The sequence below is a fragment of the Ctenocephalides felis genome, unplaced genomic scaffold (genome assembly GCF_003426905.1).
Source record: "Ctenocephalides felis isolate EL2017-DRISC unplaced genomic scaffold, ASM342690v1 CF-g0.4_SCAFFOLD_03570, whole genome shotgun sequence".
In the NCBI taxonomy this organism is placed as follows: Eukaryota; Metazoa; Arthropoda; class Insecta; order Siphonaptera; family Pulicidae; genus Ctenocephalides; species Ctenocephalides felis.
Window position 1 is genome coordinate 24983237 of NW_020539724.1, and position 23368 is coordinate 25006604.

Consider the following 23368-nt stretch of genomic DNA (forward strand, 5'->3'; position numbering starts at 1 on the left):
GATGCCAATTTTAATTCTTATTGAATAAGTTGACGATATACACATGTCGGGAAGTTTTTGTTGACTTAAAGCAAAATATCATTCACACCTAGATATTATTTAAGATTTTGACAAATAGTCATTTTTATAACATTTTTTTTTTAAATTAACATATCTGGAGACCCACTGATTATTACCGAAATTGTTTGATAGTACAGTCTCATTTTGCATGACAAAGATTAGGTACGTTTTTGCACACTTCTGTTTACAGTCTCAGCGTGCGGGATAGTATGCAGAAAACATAATGCAGGGGGGTTTACATGTTCAATCGAAACAAAAATACATTTTAATATTGTTTAAGATCAATTTGAAAAATACTTGTCACTACTTACCCCCGTTACAAAAAGCCCCTAGATCCCCAACTTAAAAAACTAGTCAAAAAGGTGATGGTGTTTCTCATATGCTCGTTCGAAATATTCTTATCCTTTGTTAAGCTTTAGCTTATTCTAAAACATACAATTTCTAAATAAAATGTTTAATTTCTTATCTAATTTCCAATAGTATGTTAATTTGTATTGTTTGTTCTATATTATTATGAGAACAACTAACGTTTCAAGTTCATTATCGCTTATTATCATTATGATATACATTTTCCTACATTTTACCATCGCTATTTTAATGGCTTACTTAAAACAAAAGATAAAATGCTTGAGAGTCTGATTTCTAGAGTAATGTTATAAAATACCTGATAAGAGCGCATTGACGTGTTTGATACTTGTCGTGTCAAGTACGAGTATATGTTGTTGTTTAAGGTGTAAATGTTCTTCTTTTATTTTATTATTGTTATTGTTTGCGATATCTATGAAAATTTATGGACTTTCATTTATCACTTATGCTTTTTGTTTCAATATTTTAATAAATAAAATATATCAAATCACAATTTTCTTAAATTCAAATTATAATCGCAAAATGAGTCCCAGCGGTGGCGTACTCAGTTTGGACGTGGGATAGCACAAACTAGTCTCGAGTTTACTGGTTCGATCAGGCAGCTTTGATGTCAAATTTCCTCTTGAGGTTATAGATCTCAAATATTATCTCTAGTCGAAATCGGGAGCCTCTCGTGGATTTATCTCAGCGGTTGGAGAACTGTTTCAATCATATCTTTTCTTATATTATACTCCATTATAGTCCAAATTATTTTTGAAAAAAAGCATCAACTGAAAATTTAATTTAAACAAAATTAAACTTCGATTTAAATTTTACTGAAGCTAACTTAGTGCTCGGAGTCTGTGCATTTTCTAGCGCTATTTTCTTAACGTAATGAATATAGTTAATATCAGTTATAAATATATCTCCAAAAATCCAATTTTTGCCAAATTTGGGATAATTTACGCCATTTCCCTATACTATAGCTGCATATGATCAACATAAAATATCAACAACTACTTTAAGTTAATTAGTCACAACTGAATTGGACAACTACTGGGTGGCCCTCCATTCAAAAGCCATATAATATAATCAAAACAGTTACTGAATGTCCTAGTATGTCAGATTGAAATTAAAAGTATATAAATTAATATTCTTAAGAAAAATCCTAAGCTAAACAAATTTTACGTAATTTCACAAACCAGTTAATTGTGTTTTAATATTTAAATTGTTTGTCGCATTTTTAGATTTGTATTTTAAATTGTAAAATACCATTCAAATATCAATAATTGACTTAATAATCGATTAATAAATAAGAATTTTGTAGTTTAGATGAAATTTTTGTTTTTTCGCGCAGCCCTTTATTGAATTTTATATGTAATTAAATAACTTTTATGTTATTTGTTTTAGACCATAAACATTCTAGCCATGTTAAGTTTTGTTACAAACAATAAATGATATCAAAGGAACTGCATTGGAGTTTTTCCAACTGACTAAAAATATATTAAAAAAATATTGTTGCTTTATTCTTTGACGCCACTTGATCGCTACATCACTATCCAGTTCCGTGTTGACGTCAATTTGGAGGTGATCGGAAACACATTGTAATTAATTGATGTGAGGACGAGGACCGGTCCTGTAGATTATAGCAGAGTAGTACAATTAGAGTCTGTGCATTTTCTAGCGCTATGTTCTTAGGCCAATAAAAAACCAGTGGTCAGAATTGGTAATTGTGCCCGAGGTGGCCCGGGCTCTGGGAATACTGGATAGGTATGCCGACAGAAGCCAGAAGGAAATACAGACGAAATTTTGACATTTTTCTGTCAATACTAAAGAAATGGCGAGGCCGATCGCTTCTTCGGTCAAACTTCGTTCCAAATATGCAATTTACCGGCGCTATGCCCTTAGGCCAATAAAAGATCAGTGGTTGGAGTTGGTAACTGTGCCCGTGGTGAGCCGAGATCTGGGCACACTGGATAGGTACTGGATATGTCGACCTTTGGTCAGTGCTAGTTGTTTAAGTTTTCAAAATTTCTTTAGAATCTTTATCTAAAATGCTGACAAAAATTTTGTCATTTTTCTGTCTATACTGAAGAAATGGCGAAGACGACCGCTTCGTAAGACTAATCAAGGCAAGTTATTTTAAGTTTCATCGATATACAAACGTTTCAGTCGTTTTGAGAAAATCTTGACAGAAGGTACAATTTCGTCTCAAATACGCACACATACACATACTTTTTTCCAATGTTGGTCCCAAACTATTTAAAATTATTTAAATTGTGGAAAAATTGAAGCGTCGGATATTCAGGCGAAAATATAAATTTCTTCCTCTGGTTGAATCTTGTTGAAACGGTTGAATTAGCACAACACTGTTACAAAATGGTTAAATCCAAAAAATTAATAATCGAACCATTGAACTGAATTGAAGTATACTTCTTTATATATGAATTTGTCAATTTGTAATTAAAAACTATGTGGGCCGGTTTTCAAGTGCAAAAACTGAATGGATCAAAATCGCTGGTTCTTATTTTCATAACTAATTTTGATTTTGTCGAATGTTTTTGGCACAAATGTTCAAGAATATAAAAACAAATTTCAGTTTTGAAGTAAAATTATTAACTCTGCCACTAGATGAATGTAAAGTTTACTCAATAAATGGAAATTGAAAAATGGAATTACGGTCTAGGTAATGTACAGAAGTACATTTACTAATTAATTACGGTTACGGTTAATTTATAACCGTTCATGTTAGGGTTAATAATATCAATTTATTTGCAGTAAGTTATTCACGTAATTATTGAGACCTTCAAGGAATATCAATGAAGTTAATATTTTGGTCTGATGTCCGTGTAGTGGATATGATGGTTATATTAATAGATCGCAGCGTGGGTTAAGTCAAGGCGATAGCCGACACATAGAGTAGGCGAATGCGAGAGAATGTATTGGCATAGACGGTGTGCTAGTAAACGGATCGTACCAGACTGTAGTCTTCTAAAATATTATTAATACTTGGTCAGGATCATTATGATTAATTAGATATTAAGAGGACTGTAAATTATAATTATTCACCTTAAGATATGTGAATAAAACCACTATTTAGTTTACGATATATATTGATCTTAACTGTACAACCTTCTTCTCTCGTTACATTTGCTTGTCCCTCAGTTATTATAAGTTATAGATATTTATATTCATACATTTATACCCCCTACCCTGAAGTGTTCCAGGTTCAATAGAAAAAGCCCAAATCTTGACCAATACTATTTATATTATTTTACCAATTAAACTTCAATTTTAATACAGCAATATAACGATTTTAGTAATTCGATTAAAGCATTAAAAAAATCTTAGCACAAATAGTGTAGCAATTGCTAAAAAAACAATAAAATAATACAAATACGGATATAACACAAATGTAACAAGGTGGGGTATTAACAGATAAATAGATAGCCAGATAAAATTTCCAAATAAAAATAGATCATTTTGTCATTGAAATGTGTTATGACAACGAATAATTTCTTACACTAAACTTAGTCCTCTTGATAAAGCATTCATTAAACATTCCGTAGGGTAAGTTATAGTTATTTAAAAAAAAATGAAAATATTTTTTTAATACTTTACACTTCAAAGTCTGCTAAACATTTTGGCATACCTCAGAATAATGGATGTTATGTGTATGTATTTTGTGCAAAAACGGGTAATCAGGTAGGCAGATAGACAAGTAAACTGATAGACGAGTAAACATATGGGTATGTGACAAGTAGGCAGGTAGATAAATAGACAGTTGAATAAGTAGAGAGATAATCAAGTAAACCATAGAAAGATAGGAAGATTGATAGTTGCACAAGTAGATACATAGACCGGTACTAGTACCCAAAAACACAGGAAAAATATACAGAAAGATAAACAGGTTGATAGGTTGACAGGTAGAGAAGTAAGCCAATGATCAGGAAGGCAAGTAAGCAGATAAACGTAGACAAGTAGGTAAATAGCAAGATAGACAGGTAGACAGGTTGGCAACTAAGCAGATAGATTTTTTAAAACTTAAACACATTAAAACTATTTAAAAAAATAAACGAGTTAGTGCATCTCACTTATTAACGCAACTAAGCAGAATTTAAGATCAAGCCTGTCAAATTATTAAGAATGTAGTTGTATTATATTTGAATATTTTAAAATTCATTGAATAAAAATGTAAAATGCAATGTGAAACAAAAGTGCTTTACTGGACCTCTATCTATTGCATATGTGTGTTACGAAATTATTCGCTATACATAGTTTATCTATGAGAAATTCAAGACTTTTTTTGAGATATCAACAAAAATATTTCACTTACAAATCTCGAAGTAAATTGTTATAGCTTATTTTCCTTATACATCGTAGTTTATATTTCACAAACAAAACAAGTATTTTTGGCAAAAATAATGATAATATAACCGAATAATTTATAAGAGAAATGAAACAATATGCGCGTGGGTCTAGTTTAATTACGAATATTTTTCAAAACACCACCTAGGTTTTGATTTCAATATATATTTGGGTACACATTTCTATTTTAAACATACCTATATATAATGTTTCATCTAGTTAATTTAATAAATCACAATATTTAAAAATGTAGACACTTTTACAAAGTTACCAACTTACCTAAATTTAGCAAATTCATTATACTTTTTTTTTTAATTTAATTTTAATTTCAGTTTTTTTCTTATTCACAGATACTATGGGAGATGAAAGCGTGAAAAACATAGCTGTTCAAACATATATAAGATGTTCCAGAACTTAACGTCAATCCAAAACAGGGTGATAGCATTGACTAAATTGTCCTTACAAAATGATTAGAAAAAAAATCATCTCACCTTTTTTGGAAATTGTGAGTATTTAATAAGTGCAACCTAAAGTTTTGGTGAAATTATGACCGTTTTTCGATTATTTTGGTTCTTTTATTTTAAATTCACAGTTCAACTAAATGTCTTAATTCTTGAAGACTTATAGCAATTGTGTTATTATTTTTTACTATGTTATTTCCAAAAATGTTATTCACGGTTACGCTCTCAAAGTATAAATTAATAAAATTAATAAAAATTAACCACAATAACCGAATAAATGGTCATAAGTTAACCAAAACTCTAGATTTCACCTAAAGGATCATAATCATCAAATATCGAGTGATAATGTTTTTCTAAAGAACAGTAAAAGTCAACACTATCACACCGTTTACACCCCTCTATAACCAGGTAGAGAGAATAATGTGAGAAGATGAATAATATTTGATGGTTATAGCAAACGACTTGGATATGCTCAGTTGTAGAGTTGTAGTTGACTTTTATACAACAATTAAAGTTCTCATGTCTGTAAGTAATTAATATACAAAAACTATCAATTTCCATAAAGACGAATCTATTCAATACATTGCACATTAATCGAAAACCTGACTAATGAAATAATAAAAAAATCTGATATATTTTGTTATTCAGAAGTTGCTCTTTTATCATTTATTAAATCTTAAGAAAAAAAATCTAAAAAACCTAAAAATCATACTAGGTCCATTTATATATAAAAAGCATAAAATTAATGCGTTTCTCAGTATTTAATTAACTTCAACAAATTATACATTTAATATAATAATTTAGCTCTAGACAAAATAAAAAATATACTTTATCAATGAAAATTCAAAAAAGCGCTTTTCTTCCATTTTCATGTTAAATCTTCAGTTCACGTATCATTTTTATTTTTATGGTTTCTTTCATTTCTTCTCATTTCTGCGAGCACTCAAGAAGTTTTTGGGCTTCTGTCTGAAAATTAAAAATAAAATTTTACTTAACAATAAAACTATTGTAATGTAAATAATATTTATATCTAATGTTTATATATATATATATATATATATATATATATATATATATATATATATATATTCACCAACTAACCCAACAAACGATATTTGAGGTATTTTTAGGATAGTTGTAGAGTAGCCAAAAAATTACGAACTTATTGAATTTTTTTTTCAATTTCAAAAAAACATATTTCAATTATTATTTATTTCGATAAATATAAATATGTACAAAACATTTTTCACTTTGTTCGGATATTTACGTTTTTTTGGTTTTGTAAACAGTAATAAGTTCTAAATGAGTATAAAAATTATGCCATAAATGTGACAAAAAAGACGGAAAAGAAATTTTTTCCAAAAAATCACACAGCAATATTTATAATAATAAATAATTACACAAAAAGACAAAAGATATATCCGCTTAGGAGGAAATCAGAGTGACGAGCCAAGTATCATCTGCTGCTATGGGTCAACCAGGCTATAGTTTGGCATGGCGGGTTTGCCATTGCAATTATTATAGTTAGGAAGTAAATTTGTGTGGTCTAAAATTTAAGCGAAAATCCCCAAACATCCCCATTAATGGAAATAGTAAATATAATAAGAATAAACTGTCTTGATATTTAAAAAAAAAAGTTATTTTCCTCAAAAAATTAATAAAATAGCGAGATGAAAAATGATTGCTGGGGTGGGAAAAATGTACGTGAAAGCTGTGTCTTGTAAAACTTTTCAGCAATAAATAAATGTAAAATAATGAATTATTAAGATGCATTGTGAGATCAAGTCGGTTTTTCATGCGTGAATGTTCTAAAAAATTATTATACAAAGAGCATAGTGAAAATTGTGAGAAACTCCATATTTACAGTCCGACGCATAAAGGTGCGCGTGATAGCAATATATTAGATAACTTTAAATATATTTCATAAAATACTACTTTCAGGAAAATTTTTGACGGGCTGGGTGATGCAATTTTTTGCACCAGGAGTGACCAGGAGCCCATTTCAGATCATTGATGCCGGTAATCGAAAAGAAATTTTGCATTACTTTATGGAAATCTTGAATTCATTAGTGCGAAATCAAATCAACTCTTACAATATACATTTACTTTTAAAGACATTTTTGGCGATTTGATGCAAACAATTCAAACATTGAAGAATTGATGAAAATGAATTAAATTATCCAGTCTAGTTCATGCTTAGTATTAGTTTCATTCAAAATAAAGATGAGGAAACGTTTCTGAATAATATTATGCAGGTCGTGGTTGTTATTAATAACATGGTTGGCACCGGATATAAATATTCATTATAATTTCACAAATAATTTTGTTAAGTTTCACGTGTTTTGATTTGAATAATTCTAGGTTGTATTCGCATATCACGCATTTGATATAACATGAATATGTTTTCATTTCGATTTGAATTCAATATTAATATAGTTCAGTTAACTCTATTGAATAGAGGTTATGTTTAAATAAACAATTATATTATCTTCATAAGCATTCCATTCAATTTTGAGTTTTGGTTAATGAATTCAAGTTTCAAGCGTCAATGCACTATATAAGTATAACATTAATTTTTCACAATTATTATTAATAATTTTTTCCATTATTCCTTTTACTATTTACTATTTTTGCTAGTATTCCTTAACAAGCTTACTTTTTAGAAAACAATCTCCGAAATATTTTATCATTTAGAGTCTTTTAAAATTGAACTTAATACAGACAGGTGCCAGAAAATCGCACTTTAAAACATATTTTCCTCTATATGTTCTAGTGAAAACCGACAACTCTAATGCTTGATATCAGTCTGGTCGTGGTTGCGTATCAAACCTAGGGCCTTTCGGTTGGAAGTCCAAAACTCTTCCAACTAAATTATGGGGAATCGATGAATAACAATTAATTGGATAAATTTAAGAATCATATTTTTATTTAAGAAAATGAGTCAACAAAAAACTTTGTATTTATAACAAAGAATGTAAAGCGATATAATTTACTTTAAAATGCTCATCAACTTGAATGATATCCAAAAGATTTATTACATATCCAGTATAGGCAGACCTTAAGATACAGAATAATTCTCCGTTGTTATGGCAATGCTATGTTACCATTCTTTCTTGGCACTAAAAACTCCCAAAATGCAAATGAATTTGCATTGCAAATATTTTTTTTTACATTTCTATGGGTTCCGTACCAATGCTTATGCGTTAGACGGCGGCGCGGCACTTGCGAGCTTTGACATTTCGTCTCTATGCAGTTCAAGCAGTGCGATTGCTTAAAAAAAAGTTCAAAATTTCCAAAATATGTCAAAATGAAGAAAACATTTTTTTAAAAAAAAAGTTTTTGTTTTAAAAAAAAAATTTTTTTCTCAAAAAAAATTTTTTTTTTCAAATAAAAAAAATTTTTTTTTGTCAATTTTATAGTTTCTCAAAAATATATTTTTTTTTCGAAGTAAAATTTTTCAAAAATGTTAATCGTTTTTAAAAAAATAATAATTTTTGGTACGGGAAGTTCCAGCAATTTGCCTTAAGGCACGATGCCCTAATTGCCTTAAGACAGAAATCCACTTACAGCTAGTTTTATTCAACGTTTCGAAAATTTACGATTTATTCTTGTTCTTCAATCGTACATTAATCCATTCGTGGTGTTGGGTGCGTTTTTGTTGACTTTTTGATTTGGAAAATTTTTCTTAAAAAAGTAAAAGTAAATTATTTTAATTTTAAACAAATTAAATAAGTGTGCAATGTTTTTTCTTTTTATTACCAATCGTTGCTGAATAAAGGGAAATCCCATATTCCCCAAACTTGCTGCACTTTATAGGATCATAAGCAATAATATAGGTTTAAAATTTTTTAACGCTGAAATATTATGCATATGTTTAATTAGATTCTGCTTATTAATAGGAATATACTATTTGAAACGTTTTTCAAATTTTGATATCGTTGATATAAAAAATTATAAATTACGAGTATATAAATATATACGAACATTTTTAGCTGGTTGTTTTTGCAGTCTCAAATAATCATGAGAACTCAAATGTGCTCCATAACACATGCTGATACAAATTTATTTGATAAAATTTTAATTGTTATTTTATCGATTCTAGAGTTCATATTGAGTGCGATTAAATATTTTGGCAAATCTACTAACCATATTTCTACTTATCAGTATTAGAAATTTTACGATGTAAATGAAATTTTGTCTTAAGGCAAGTTGGTAAAACTCTCCGATATGTGTAAATAAACGACTTAATTAATAAGATTTGAGATTTAGCATTTTTAATAAAATCATGATAAATTTTAAAGTTTTGATGCTCTCCATTAATCTAAATTTTGATGAATTTTTATAATTAAACAAATTGCTGTAGACCCATAATATTTTTTAAGACCATTAACTCGATCATCATCAGAGGTTTCATCTACTCGTCTACTAACTAATCACCACAATTCTCAACTAATACTTTTCAAAGGGTTTTCAAATTTTTAAAAAAGGTTTATGATTTCTAGCTTAACGTTGAAAAAATAGTTTAGTTCTTATCGAGTTACATTGAATAAATTTAAAATTTTTAAAATCGATTTAGCCATTTTTTGCAAAAACGTTGACGGTAGGTCAAATTTCGCCTCACACATACATATACTTTTTCAAAATTTGTTCTGGAACGATTCAAAATTGCAGAATGGTTTGATACGTTGAGGAAACATAAAATTCGCAAGTCGAATTTATTAGCAAAACTTTATACTTCTCATTCAGAAAGTTAAAAAATATATACCGTCATTACTATTTTGCTATATCTTATATATAAAATTCTTCTGTAACAATGTAAGTTTCATATTTCCTCCTAAACTATAATTCGGATTTTCATGAATCTTCCTGAAGTTTGTTCGGGAAATTTTTTAGAATGTTTTGATTCATAGAAATATAGTTAGATTGTAGAAATAAATAGAAAAAATTACAAAAAACCGCTTATCATTGTTTGCCCTTGAAAATATTTGAAGCTTAGTTTGACATTAAAAACAATTGAGGACTGTCATTTGCCAAACATTTCTATTCACTTATAGGCTAAGGCGATATTAGAATATAATAAATTCATATTTATGAATAAGGAAAATTTAATGTCTACATTATTAATGCCGAAAAGCAGCTGAGATGTGCCAAAAATTAAATTAATATAAGATGCAAATAATTTAACATGCATTTGACAAGTGATGCAGTCTGCGCATGCGTCTGACGTGCGCGTGGTTTGCTTTTGCTTGCAATAATTTTGTTTGCGCACTTTGCGAACAGATTCGCCGTACGAATTCGCGCAAAGGAGCGAGCCATAAGTGATTGCGCTCAAACATATTCAATTTGCAGTCGTTTTGCCTTACTATACTAAATCACAATACAAAAAAAATTATTTAGAAGTTTCATTGTGTCAAAAATTCATATGTTTGTCATTGGGTACGGAATATTTACTCAATGGAGCGCTTTGGGTCTGAAATTTTTACTATTTTCCAATTCGTTTGGAATTTTGAAACTAGGTTCATCTTACTCTTCAGAAGTGAAAACAATTTAGACTCCTTTACCACTTCTCGGGTGGATGACATTTCTTTTCAGTGGTGTAATTTTACTTTTTTCAAAATAACGTTGGGTATCGATAAAAGAACTAATTATACGAGAAAAATATTTAATAATGTTTTTCAAAAAACGAAATACTTTTCAAGTTACTGGCTACTGAATATTTTTTTTTTTTTTGCGTTTTTCATCATTTTTTGCTAACACCTTCAAAAATATACATTTTAACGAAAATCATGTAATGAACAGAATTATATCAATTAAAATCTTAATAAATCGTTATTTTATAGTGTTTTAGGAACATTATTAGGCTAGATATGAAAATGGGTTTTTATAGTGCTCAAAATAAGCTTTAAAATGAGTACTTCTGCGTGTAAAATGAGTGAGCTATCATGCAGATAAAGGACGCATGCAATGTTTTTTTTTTCATTTAAATCAAATACTTTGAGTGCCATATCCACCAAAATTAAAAATAATCGTATTCAATCTAGAATTAACTTGGTTTAAGAGATCTTGATGGATTCTAGAAAATACCACAACTTTAGTACAAATGATTCTCAAAAAACTCATGATTTCATGAAAAAAAACATTTAAAAAAAAAACATTTAAAAAAAGAACAACCAATTTCTCATCATAATACCTCTGAAAGAATACGTATAAAAGTATATATATAAGAAAATTCGAGGTATTTTTCTGACTAATTATTATTGTTTATTATTTTTTCGTTACACAAATATTGATAGATGTATGATTAATTAAGGAGCTGTCCAACCAGAGGTCTTTCGAGCCCTTTAAAACTTCGCCGTTTTACAATAAGAGAAGTTACGGTAAAATTAATGATAGAGAAAGTTGTAGCTCATTTAATCACATTTAAAATAGTGTATTACAAGTTCTGATAAAATCAGAATTAAAAGAGTAATAATCCAATTAATGCTGTGGATGGTGACGGAGTGCAAATTGTTAAAAACATTGAAATTAAGATAAAGATTAGCCTATTTCCAAAATATCAAGTAAATTGGAGCACAGTAAAAAAATTCACAGAGCAATAATTTTGTTGATTGCAAGTTGAATAGAGCACATGTGAACATGATTTGACAAATTAATTCACTTCAAATATAAACTTAAGCAATAATGTATATTGATTTATTGGAGAAAAAAATGTAATTTAGATATTAAAATTACTAAAAGCCAGTTAAAATATGGTACGAAATTATAAAAATTATAGGCAACATTTTAAAGCATATATTTTGGGTAAAAAAATAAAAGGTGATATTGCACCTTTACCGCGAATGCTATATATTAATTCTTTCTGAATTTGTTGTCCTTTTTAAAAGATTTCAATTTTCAACACGTGTATCTTATGCTGTGACATAAATCACAAAGGCAGACGATCATTTTTATTGTGATAAATTTGGAAAATCGATGTTTTAGTCGTGAATAAACAAAAAATCATTTATTTATACATCCACATCTACAGGTATGACTAAAAATACTATATAACCCTTAAATGCAATAAAATAAATTGAGCTATTGGAAATAAATTTGTTCTATAAATCGCAGTGTATAATTTTTAATATACAATTTTATTGAACATTTTTTAATATTTGTTAAATGAATAATTAAAGTGTTAACTGTGGGAATTGAGAACAATCATTTTATTTGAAATAGTTCTACATTCAACATCACTCATATATTGGTGTAAGTAGTAATTCAAAAAACAGTAATTATTATTTTTAACTAAGCAGTAAATATTAGTATAAAAAATTTAAAAATTGTAGACATGAGTACAGAACAACGTCTGTCGGGTCAGCTAGTATATATATATATATATATATATATAACGTATAACCTAAAGATAGCAATAAATCATCTATTAAATACACGCTTGATAATCCCTACATTATATTTTGCATCATGTGGTCATTATCTATTTGTGTCCAGAATAAATATAATTCAAATATCTATATATGTCCACAAACAAACAAATTAAAAAATAAATAATATTTAAGTGTCTCTCTTTAGAAACGTTTCAATTATGTTGGAAGGACTGGGTATGGTTGTGTCAGGCTACGGTAGTTTTAGTCGTCATAACAGCTGAACTATAATGATTTTGAGATAGGGTCCAAAGGGAGATAGATGAAGTATGTTTGTTTGAACAAGTTTTCATCATTGCATTGAGTCAATAGCCAACGCCCTACATTAACACAATCTTTAGACCGCATTGCTTTTAAAGAACCAAAAGTAATTTTGATTGATTTCTTTTAATAACTGTTATTTGCGAACAACAAATTTAAAATTATGACATTTGAAAAAAGTTTTAGATGCAACTATTACGATTTACTTCTATTTTTTTATTTTAGAATTTGTCATTGTCACTCAGATAAATAAATTTGTTTTTTTTATTAAAGTATTATCAATATTTAAATAAAATTCGCCTGCTCCATGAACGATAAAATGTAAGCGCGCAGTTTGAATTATATTATACTGTAGTTTCAGGCGTAATATGCTGATTATATATGCTTTACTTTCGTTCATAAAATTACATTCTTTTAGAGTTTAGAGATTATTCTTATGTTTTGGATTTATATAAATGAAAATATAATTTTGTAAAATATATGACCTATTCATAAATTATGTTTTATGATGCAAGGATTTTAAGGAATTTATTTATTTTCCGCAGGGAAATTTTACTTTTTTGGTCGAAATGCGATCTCCTAAATTTATGTTCTCGATGTTCCGAGTAATTTTAGATCGTTTGGCACCAAAATGGAAAAAGCATGTCGACTTTTCAAAAACGGATGCAACATTTCAATAATTTATCGATTGATAAAACTCAACAAGGACTTGCATTGTTAATTTAGCACGATGATAGACATAGTGGTTTCTTTGTAATCGATAAGTGCATAGTTAATGTTTTCGCCAAAAATTCTAAACCAATTTTAAAAACTCAATCTTTTGGACAGATATCAAATTATATAGATTTGTTATCTGCTAATACTGCCAGGGCCATAAGTTAAAATAATTGTCCAAAAGTTGAAAATGGTAATTTTTGCATATTGCGCTTCGAATGTTTCAAAGTTTTTGATTTGCCAGTTACAACTAGTTTTTAGATTAATTGCTTTCAAAATTCGCAAAAAACAAAAAATATAGCAATCGATATTTCATCTCGAAAATAATTTTTTTAATTTTATGAATGCATTTACTTGTTTAATGTTATTTTTTAAAACAAACATTATTGATCACGCTCTAAATTTAGATATTTTCAAATAACTTTTATTTCTATTTTGTATTTTGTTTATTTAACATGATTCGGCTAGACTCAAAGTGTGGTTGCCACAAACTTTTTGTTTTTATTTTTTTTTGAATTTTGAGTTGTTTTGTACATCAACCGTCATTTTTGTAGAATAACAAAGCTTTATTATTGTCTCAATGCCATTTGACCATAAAAATACCATATAAGGCAAAAAATAAATAATGATATACTTAGTTATTATTCATATTGGAATGTAAATACAGCAGTAATAGTTATTTTACCTTCCCTTAGGGTAAGTTATAGTATTGAAAATAAAAAATGTAAATTTGTGTATGTCTTTACGTGTCAAATTTCTGTGCTCTTGGGCATACCTTATTATTAGAAAAAAAGAAGATATATTTACGTGTGTGTGTGTGTGTGTTCGGATACAAATTTTCGTCGACGATTTCAGACAATTCAGCCGATATGAATAATTAAAAAAAAACATTCGATTCGTATTGACAAAGAGACGTACTGATTGTTTTATAATCTAATTTTTTAAAAAAAGTCGATTTCAAGCCAATAAAATTACATTTTTTAAAAAAGCTTCAAAATTATTTGAAAGCTGGAAAATGATGAATATTAAATATTTCAAAAATCTCAATTTTCAGCTTTTAAATAATTTTGAAGCCTTTTTAAAAAATGTAATTTTAGGCTATTATTATAAATAATGTTATTATAAATATCAGAACTTAAAACTTACTCTTACGGTAAGTTATAAAATATATAATGTTTTAAAGCATTCTCAGAAAGCATCAGACCCACGACCAATCGTGTAAAATAAATATAACGACCTGACAACCCTCATTATTATAACGGTATTCAATCAAACTTTGGATATCAAAGCCAGCTTATTGAAAAATAAAACGACTGCTCATCTGCTGAAATTTTATTGTTTCATGCTTGTACTCTATATACTTCCTATTTATCTTTTTTTAAAAGAAGATCAAATCAAAAAACGCAAAGAAGTTGAGCATTCTGTTTAAAATGCAAGATACTATTCTGTTTAAAATGCAATTATAAATAATGATTAAAATTGACCTCTCAGAAAGCATCACACCCATGACCAGAATCCACGAGAGATTTTGGCGAACGGTCATCGACGATGATCAAACTCCAAATGAAGTTCGATCACCTTTCTCACGCTCAGGGTGCGATGCTACGACTCATCGTCGAGGTCGCATCAACTCCACGTTTGAGTGAAGAGATTGTGAAGACATACTACAGAAATGATCCTGTGAAGTATGATCTTGCCGAAACGACGTTTCAACCGAGACAAGCAAAATCCTTTCAGGTTTGTGCGGCGATCACAAGTTAACGTGACGCCGCTATACGAAGCAGTGACATCTACCGTTTCAGTTTCAACTCTTGCTATTTATAGAAAGAGCGTTGTGCGTAATGCGCTTTTATCTCAAAGTAGTAGGGGAGCCAGTGAACTATTTGACTAACCTGTTTTCACAAAGAGAGATTTTTTTTAATGATACTTTATTATCGGTCCTTTAAGAAAATACCATTTTGGCAGTCTAAACTAAAAGAAAAGTCAATAGGATTTCGAACAACGCTAATAATAATGTAATTAAACAAAACGCACTTTCCGAAAACTTTAATTGAAAAAATATTTTATCCTTTTTAGCTAATCTTATATATAAAAATGGAGCTCTCTTTCAAATGTCCGAATAAAACTCGAAAACGGCTGAATCGATTTGGCCAGTCTTAGTCTTGAAAAATTCGTGCCAATCCAGAGAAAGTCCAAAAGCTGAGAAATTATTTTAAATCCGCGTAGAAACTTTACATTTTTAATTTGAAAATTTTTGTAGAAGCGTAATTTAAATAAAACAATGGACGGTGGCAATTTCGTGAAATGTCAAACGCTTTTGACAGATGATGTTCAATTACGTTTAATAGGATGTTTTACGCGAATAATATTTATTTATGATAAATTTGTAGTGAGTAGTTTTGTTTGTAGTTTTAATTATATACAAAAACGTTAGTAAACGGGCCGCAAGTGTTACTAGAGACTCAAAATATAAACTTTTTTGATATGTTAATATGAAAATGCACTTTTTGGCATATTTTTCTCAAACACGGTGCTCTGAAAGATCTCATTTGTATAATTATATACTCATTGGTATTTATAAAACATTTTCTAGGTTATATTATTTTTTATTTATCTTATTTAAATTCAGAACCTAAATTTGGTATCGATCAAATGGACATTTTGTCGAATAACATTTTTCCAGTTATAATTTCCCAGAATTTATCGAAGAATAGATAGTAATATACGAAGGACCGAGGTTTAAAAGGTCCACCACCAATGTCTCAAAAACCGGTAAAGTTAAGCATTGTTTAACAACAATATTTGAAAGTAGAGGTCAAAAGATATATAACCAGCTATAACCTTGATTTGAAAACTTTGCTATCGGGAGATAAATGTCTCAAAAACTGGTAAAGTTAAGCATTGTTTAACAACAATATTTGAAAGTAGAGGTCAAAAGATATATAACCAGCTATAACCTTGATTTGAAAACTTTGCTATCGGGAGATAAACGGCAATCTTTGAAAATCCATAATAAAAGTATTTTCTTCCGTTGGTAGTTTTTCAGCACAATACCCCGCCTATAGGGTAAAAAGGTCTAGATAACAAATTTTTGAAAGACATTTTGAAGGCAGTTTACTGAACGTAGTCAGACAATTTTCGTTTGAAATGTGTTATTTGTTGTGTTATGGTTTTCACAATATACTTTATATTTGCTCAAAGTCAAATTGGACCTTTGTGCCTGGCCCTGTTTTAAATATATACTTTTTATTAAATTTACTTTAATTCATCGAATGTTACTTGAAACTCTTCAAAAAGCAGGTCAAAAATGAAATACTTAATTTATTTTCTATCTCTTCTCGCAGAAATTTGAATTTTTTTTAATAGCTCAGTAGTATTATTTACAATTATATACAAAATACAGAATCCAAAAAGAATCTGGAAAACTTGAAACGTAATCAGTAAGTCGAAAGACCAAAAAAGACTTGGATTGGATTATACCATGTTTTCTATAGAAAGTGTATAAATCTTCCAGTTTGATTGTATTGACAAAATACAGACAAACTAATGGGGTTTAATGTTTTTATAATACTTTATTGTATATAACATTCAAACAACACATCCTTATAAAACACTTAAAGTATTAATATTTTTGATTCTCTAAAAATTGTTTAGAATATACCTTACTTAGCAAAACAACGTTTGCCGGGTCAGCTAGTAATAAATAAATATTTAGCATCAATTAATCTACATTATGTGTTCTAAGCCAATGTGAGCAGAATCATGTAATTTCTTTTTCGATATCTTTTATGGTTACGCCAAAAATTGAGTTTGAAAAGGAAAATGTCATATTTTCAATAATATTTTGGCCATAAGGTGAGATACAAAGTTGAAGTTTTTCTTCTAAAATTTTATTTTTACCTAGCTAATACAGATAGTAGTCACTAAATATGACATAAAATACGATTTGAACTTCCCGAAGAAGAAGTTCGTTTTCGCGAAAAAATCCGATTGTCTAATTTTATGTTTTCTCGACGTTTAAAGTGATTTTAAATCGAATGAGACCAAATTTAGAAAAATTATGTGTGTGTATGTGAATTGATTTTCAACTTTCCGTCGACGTTTATAAAGGCTAAGACGATTTCAAAATTTTAAAAGCCATTTGATGTATCTGAATCTTTAGAAGCCATTCTATGATAAAGATCATAAGAACTATCGTTGGACAGTTTTGCACGTTTCTTTGTAATTGGCAGAATTGGCAAAACATTTCTGCAGTTTTATAGTAAAATAATTCGAATAAAAAAATAAAAACCTAAAGACGTTAAGTTCTGAGACACACAAGAATACTTTTTATTTTTTAAAGTTAATGCAAATCAGTACCTGTATTAGCCTATACATGAGCATCATGCCTTCGGCTGAAATTCTGCAGTCTTGAGTACCCTGCATATTCCCAAGTGGATTTGGGGCTCTTTTCCCCCAAACTGGTGTGAATGTCAGTTGGGCAAAACTGTATCCCAATAAACAGAGGGCGAATATCGCTATTACCGATAACCATTTGAACGACATTGTGATTTTTATTGAAACCTGAAAAAAAAGAAAATTACGTTGAAATTTAGATAAAAAGTAAAATCGGAAATTTATCGTTACGTCTTAGATCTTGATTTAATTATCTTAACACGTTCGCGGACGTCATTGTGATGCAGAATGACGTGTATGCTACAACAGAAAAAGACAACTATCACAATCCAAGTTACATTTAACAAATTTGTCGTGATATGAACTTAAACATGGTCAAATAGTAATTTATTGACTGTTTTTCTAGATTTTTCAAGACCTACTTAACTTCTTATATGGATGGCTTATTTATTTAAAAATTGTGGCATTCTATGGCAAAAAAATTATAATAAAGTACGGCAATTTGAAAAAAACATTTTTAAAGCATCAGGTTTGAGCAAAAAAAGTTTGGGTTTAGGAATTCCAAAGAAGTGTGAACTATAAAAATAATTGTGGGGACAATATATTGAGCTGTAGTTTAACTTATTATTGGGGTATTTCAAGGCGTTACGATCAAACGCACGGACTCGTATGTACGGGGTCGTAAGTTCGAAGTCCGCTCTGGACAACCTGACGTCGTGCAGCATCGATGTTAATTTTTTTACTTAAAAATATAGATTAACTAGTGGGGCGTATGGCATCGTGCCTTAAGGCAAATTGCCGGAACTTCCCGTACCAAGAATTATCATTTTTTTTAAAACGATTAACATTTTTGAAAAAAAATTACTTCGAAAAAATTAGATTTTTGAGAAACTATAATTTGACAAAAAATTACCTTTTTTTGAAAAAAAAATTTTTCCTATTCAAATAGCCTATTTCGGGCACTGCGATGAGAAATGGCTATGGGATATTCTTCATGCTATTATTTCCGGAATCGAGTTGGGCAGTACTACCCAAATTGTATTCATTATTACAATATTAGCAACTAAACTTTTAACTAATTGAACAGTTCTCAGAAATGAATATTTTATTTATAGATATAAGTATTCGATTAAATTTAATTACAAGTTTTAACTCAATAAAAATTATAATTTCAATCTAATATATTATTTTGCACCATGCACGCGTATACGCTACTTTTCCTTTTTTTATTCTGATAATATAGTGTTAATGGTTGAGTCTTTTATGGAAAACAACTTTTCAGCATTAATTATATTTATTATAAAATTAAGCAGGTTTATTTTTTTAAATTCTATTCTTGTCTCATTTTTTCTTGTCCTATGTCTGCGTCAGGAAAGACAAATTTAACACCAAAATTGGAAAAAGCATGTGTGTGCATGTATTCCAAAATTTAAACATATTTAAAAAATTTATTTATGAACTTGTCGCGATAGAATTTTGAATTTTTGACATAGCCCATCATTCCAAAATCGCCTATCGTAGCATGTTATACTATACCAAAATTACCAAAAACTAATTTGCAAGAACTTCCCAAAAAAAGTTTTTTTCCATCAGAAAAATACGATTTGCTAATTTTATCTTTTCGACGTTTGAAGTCATTCTGAATCGAATGAGGCCGAATTTAGAAAAGTATGCTGGCGCGTGTTAGTGTGTGTATGCGTGTATATATGTGTGTATGTGAGCCGATTTTTGACCTTTTGTCGACGTCATCTAAAAAACTGCTGCACTGATTTTAAAATTTCAAAAGTCATTAGTCAAGAACTATCATTGATTAGTTTTGCGCGACGATCGGCTCAGCCATTTTTTTGCAATTAGCAAAAAAGTGTAAAAGTTCTTGCCCACGTTTCGGTTCACAATGTTGAATTTATTTCAAAAATTCAAAAATTGTTTGAAAGATTTTGGTTGGGAATCGTGTTGATTGGTAAAGATCGTTTTTTTGTAATTAAATGTTGATATTTTTTTGGCGATTTGATGGAACTTTTTACAATGATATATGTCATAGTCCGAAACGACTAACTAAAATATTATAGACCTACGAAAAGCGGCTGAATTATAAAAATTCTTCAAAGTTTAGAATTTCGTCGCGCACTCAAACGATTCTAATCAGAATCTACAAATTACATTCAAATAAAATACATTTCCAGAACACAAAGGATAAAATAAAATGCGTTAAACAAATTGATTTAATTATTCAATTACAGATATTATAAGTATGTTGGAAAGGCATGAGTTGGCAATCGTCTTCGCAAAAGTGAAAATATTTTTTCAAACTAAACCGTTGAATATTTAATGGCTAAGTTGATTATGTATACCTATCTTTTAAAATTCGCATTACTTATTATAATTTTTTGTCACCTATTTTAATCAAATAACTAAGAAATGAATTACCTAGTAAGAAACTTCTCACACTATTCAAATAACTTTTCACTTTTATTTATCTGAAGCACTCCTTATTGTACAAATGATCACTTCAGAATAACTTTTTTTGGAAGTGTTGAACTTGTATGTGCGTTTCACTTTTCTAAGGGAACAAAAGAAACGAACTGTTGATTGTTTTTCTCAATGTCTCGGCGTTTTATACAATTGTATTTACCACCTCCTTATCTTTAGGGGATGATTTGTCATGACACTTAAGCATGGGTCACACGGTATGAAAAAATGTTTTTCCAACTTAAATAATCAACACAGAGTATAATATTAATTTTTTATATTTTATAACATTTAAGACAGTAAGAGACTTTCATCATCAAACTTCACATTTAAGAGGTCTCGGTTGACTGTAAATAATTCAATTTGTGCGAGCAAAATTAACTCTATGCGATTTTTTTAATGAAAGTCTTCAACTATTTCCTAAATTCTCAAATGATCAATTGGTAATTTTTCTTTCTATCACAATAGTTAACAAATACCTTAAACGTTCTTCAATAATTGAAGATCTGAAGCAATTTTTTGATTATTAACTTTGCGTAGGGTAAGTTATAGTAATGAGCCAAAAATCGAAAATGAACATTTTTGCATATCTTCACGTTTCAGAGGTTTCTGGAAATTTTGGCATACCTAAGAAAAAATGGATGTGTGTGTATGTGCGGAGACAATTTTTTGTCGACGATTTCGAGAGTATGGATGAACCGATTTGAAAAATTCAAAATACAATGTCAATGGCAAAGACAGGTCCAGCGGCTTCGAAGAGTAAACCTGATGGTTACCTTGTCAGTATTTTATTTATTTTTTAAAATTTGTCTCATAAATGGTAAACCGCTAAAGAAATTGTATATAGTGGCTTTAATGAGATATACAAAGATCATAGTTTAATTAATTATCCCCTCATATAATAAAAGCTGAATCCAGTATAGTTTAACTTTTGAATTAGGAAGTTATACACAAAAAATCTTACATGCTTTTTCACCTTTATGGCAACCAACTAAATTTTCTCGTACTTTAAATTTATCATTTTCAATATGTAAATTATTGTAATTTTCAAATCTTTTGCCCTTTTGTTGATTTCAATTGATTAGATTGATCCAAAAGATAATCAATTTTAATTGACGGCGAGATGTGCTGATTAGTTCTAGGCATTGACAGATTTCAGGCCGTTTCGGAGAGCAAAAAGTGCAAAAAATGATGAAAAGAAAGAATTGAGCACATTTTTGCAAAAGCAAGCAAGATAAAATGTATAGGTCAAATGTGATTCTTACAAATTCAAGTAGTTGATCCATATTCAAATTAAATTATTGGCAAATAGGTAAATAGTTAGGCAGGTAAACAGGTAGAGTCATAGACAGGTAGACAAAGATAAACTGAAAAATGATAGACAGGTAGACAGATAGACAAGTTGGCTAGTAACAATCAGATAGGTAGGCAGGTAAACAGGTAGATAGGTATATAGATAGACAAGTAGAGGGGCAATCGGACGAACAAGTTTACACATGTACCGATGAACAAGAAGACTATAGTAAACAGGCATACGGTTGTAGATTTGAACGAGTAGGCAGGTAAACAGGCAGGCAGGTAAACTGGTTGACGGCATTGAATATATATAGGAGGACATGTTGACATAGAGACAGGTAGACAGAAACATAGAAAGACAGGTAAATTCTATAAAAAATATTATTGATTACTTTTCGGGAACTTTATGCAACTTGCCACAGGGCAGAATTCCACTTACAAGATTAATATATATTTGGGTTGCAAGGATAGTGATTAATTCATTTTAAAACCGATTTTCCAGTTAACGTGACACGTAGTTTCTAAAGCAATTGATCTTTGTAATGTGGTTTTGTAATAATTCTTTTATGTGGTCTGCCATTATATTATCGAATTTTCCTATAATTTCAATTGCCGGGTGAAAAAGGCTGGTTCTCATTTCGGCCGCCTTTCGGCGCTTTCGGCCTTTGAATCAGCTTGGCCAAAATGATTAATTCATTACTCATATTTGACATTGAAGTTGGGCGAAACCGCTTTCTTGAATATGAAATAGGTTAAACTAAATGTCAATATTTTTTTAATTAACTCGTATGAGCATAAGAAATACATAAAGATTAATGAGCTAAATGACAATATTAAGAGCGATGCCTAAGAAAAGCTCCAATGAGATCTTCTCAGTTTAACAGTGACTATGATAATATTATATTAGACCTAATCTAAGACTAAGTCTAAAGGCCATATCGTTTCAATCTCCTTCTGCCATAAGGTTTAGTAATGTCAACTATAAATGGGTTCGAATGTGAGTCCAGTGAATTCTTTGAACGTTAAATGCACCGTTTTCATGTTGAGGTCGCTGTGAATGGTTTCATTTGTTACGTACGACGGAGAATTAAGAATTGTACGTAAAATTTCTGACTGAGTTCTCTGCATTATATTTGATTTGTAAGCACATCCCCAGAGCTCAATTCCGTAGGTCCAGATTGGTTTAATGATTGATTTATATAGCAGCAACTTATTTTCAACAGAGAGCTTAGACTTTTTACGCAGTAGCCAATCAAATTCTTTAATTTTGATCATTATTTGCTGTTTTTTTTTGTTTTTATGTGGCTTTTCCAAGTAAGTCTGCTGTCTAAATGGAGACCAAGATATTTCACTATGTTCTGTTTCGGAATCTGGACTTAAATTGGAAGACAAGCACCCTCTCTCAGGGTAAATGTGATATGAGCTGATTTGGTTTCATTTATGCAAATATTCCATTTGGCAAGCCCCATTTGTAGTTTATTGATATGTTCTTGCGTTTGTCGGGAAGCTTGATCAGCACTGTGATTACTGCTTAGTATGGCAATAGCGTCCAGGAATGTAGCAAGTGTCAAATTT

The 23368-nt window shown here is 29.5% G+C and overlaps 1 protein-coding gene and 1 non-coding gene across 2 annotated transcripts; both read right to left on the reverse strand.

Annotated features, from left to right (window-relative positions):
* Nucleotides 1-6077: 6077 nt before the first annotated feature.
* On the reverse strand, nucleotides 6078-20573 carry LOC113383309 (hypertrehalosaemic prohormone). The gene is made up of 3 exons (XM_026621571.1): nucleotides 20456-20573; nucleotides 17993-18196; nucleotides 6078-6200 (listed from the first exon to the last, which is right to left on the reverse strand). Exons 2-3 carry the CDS (start codon nucleotides 18176-18178, stop codon nucleotides 6162-6164), a joined length of 225 nt encoding a protein of 74 aa, XP_026477356.1. The 5' UTR covers nucleotides 18179-18196; nucleotides 20456-20573; the 3' UTR covers nucleotides 6078-6161.
* LOC113383963 lies at nucleotides 15116-15328 on the reverse strand. Its single transcript, XR_003367912.1, has one exon. It is a non-coding gene; the product is annotated as a small nucleolar RNA U3 (small nucleolar RNA).
* Nucleotides 20574-23368: the final 2795 nt, after the last annotated feature.

Excerpts from the sequence above, each read along its gene's own strand:
- LOC113383309 (XM_026621571.1), bottom strand. The coding sequence starts at position 18,178 with ATGTCGTTCAAATGGTTATCGGTAATAGCGATATTCGCCCTCTGTTTA. Across the intron at positions 6,201-17,992 it reads TCATGTATAGGCTAATACAG|ACAGAAGCCCAAAAACTTCT; the intron begins GTACTGATTTGC and ends TTTAATTTTCAG.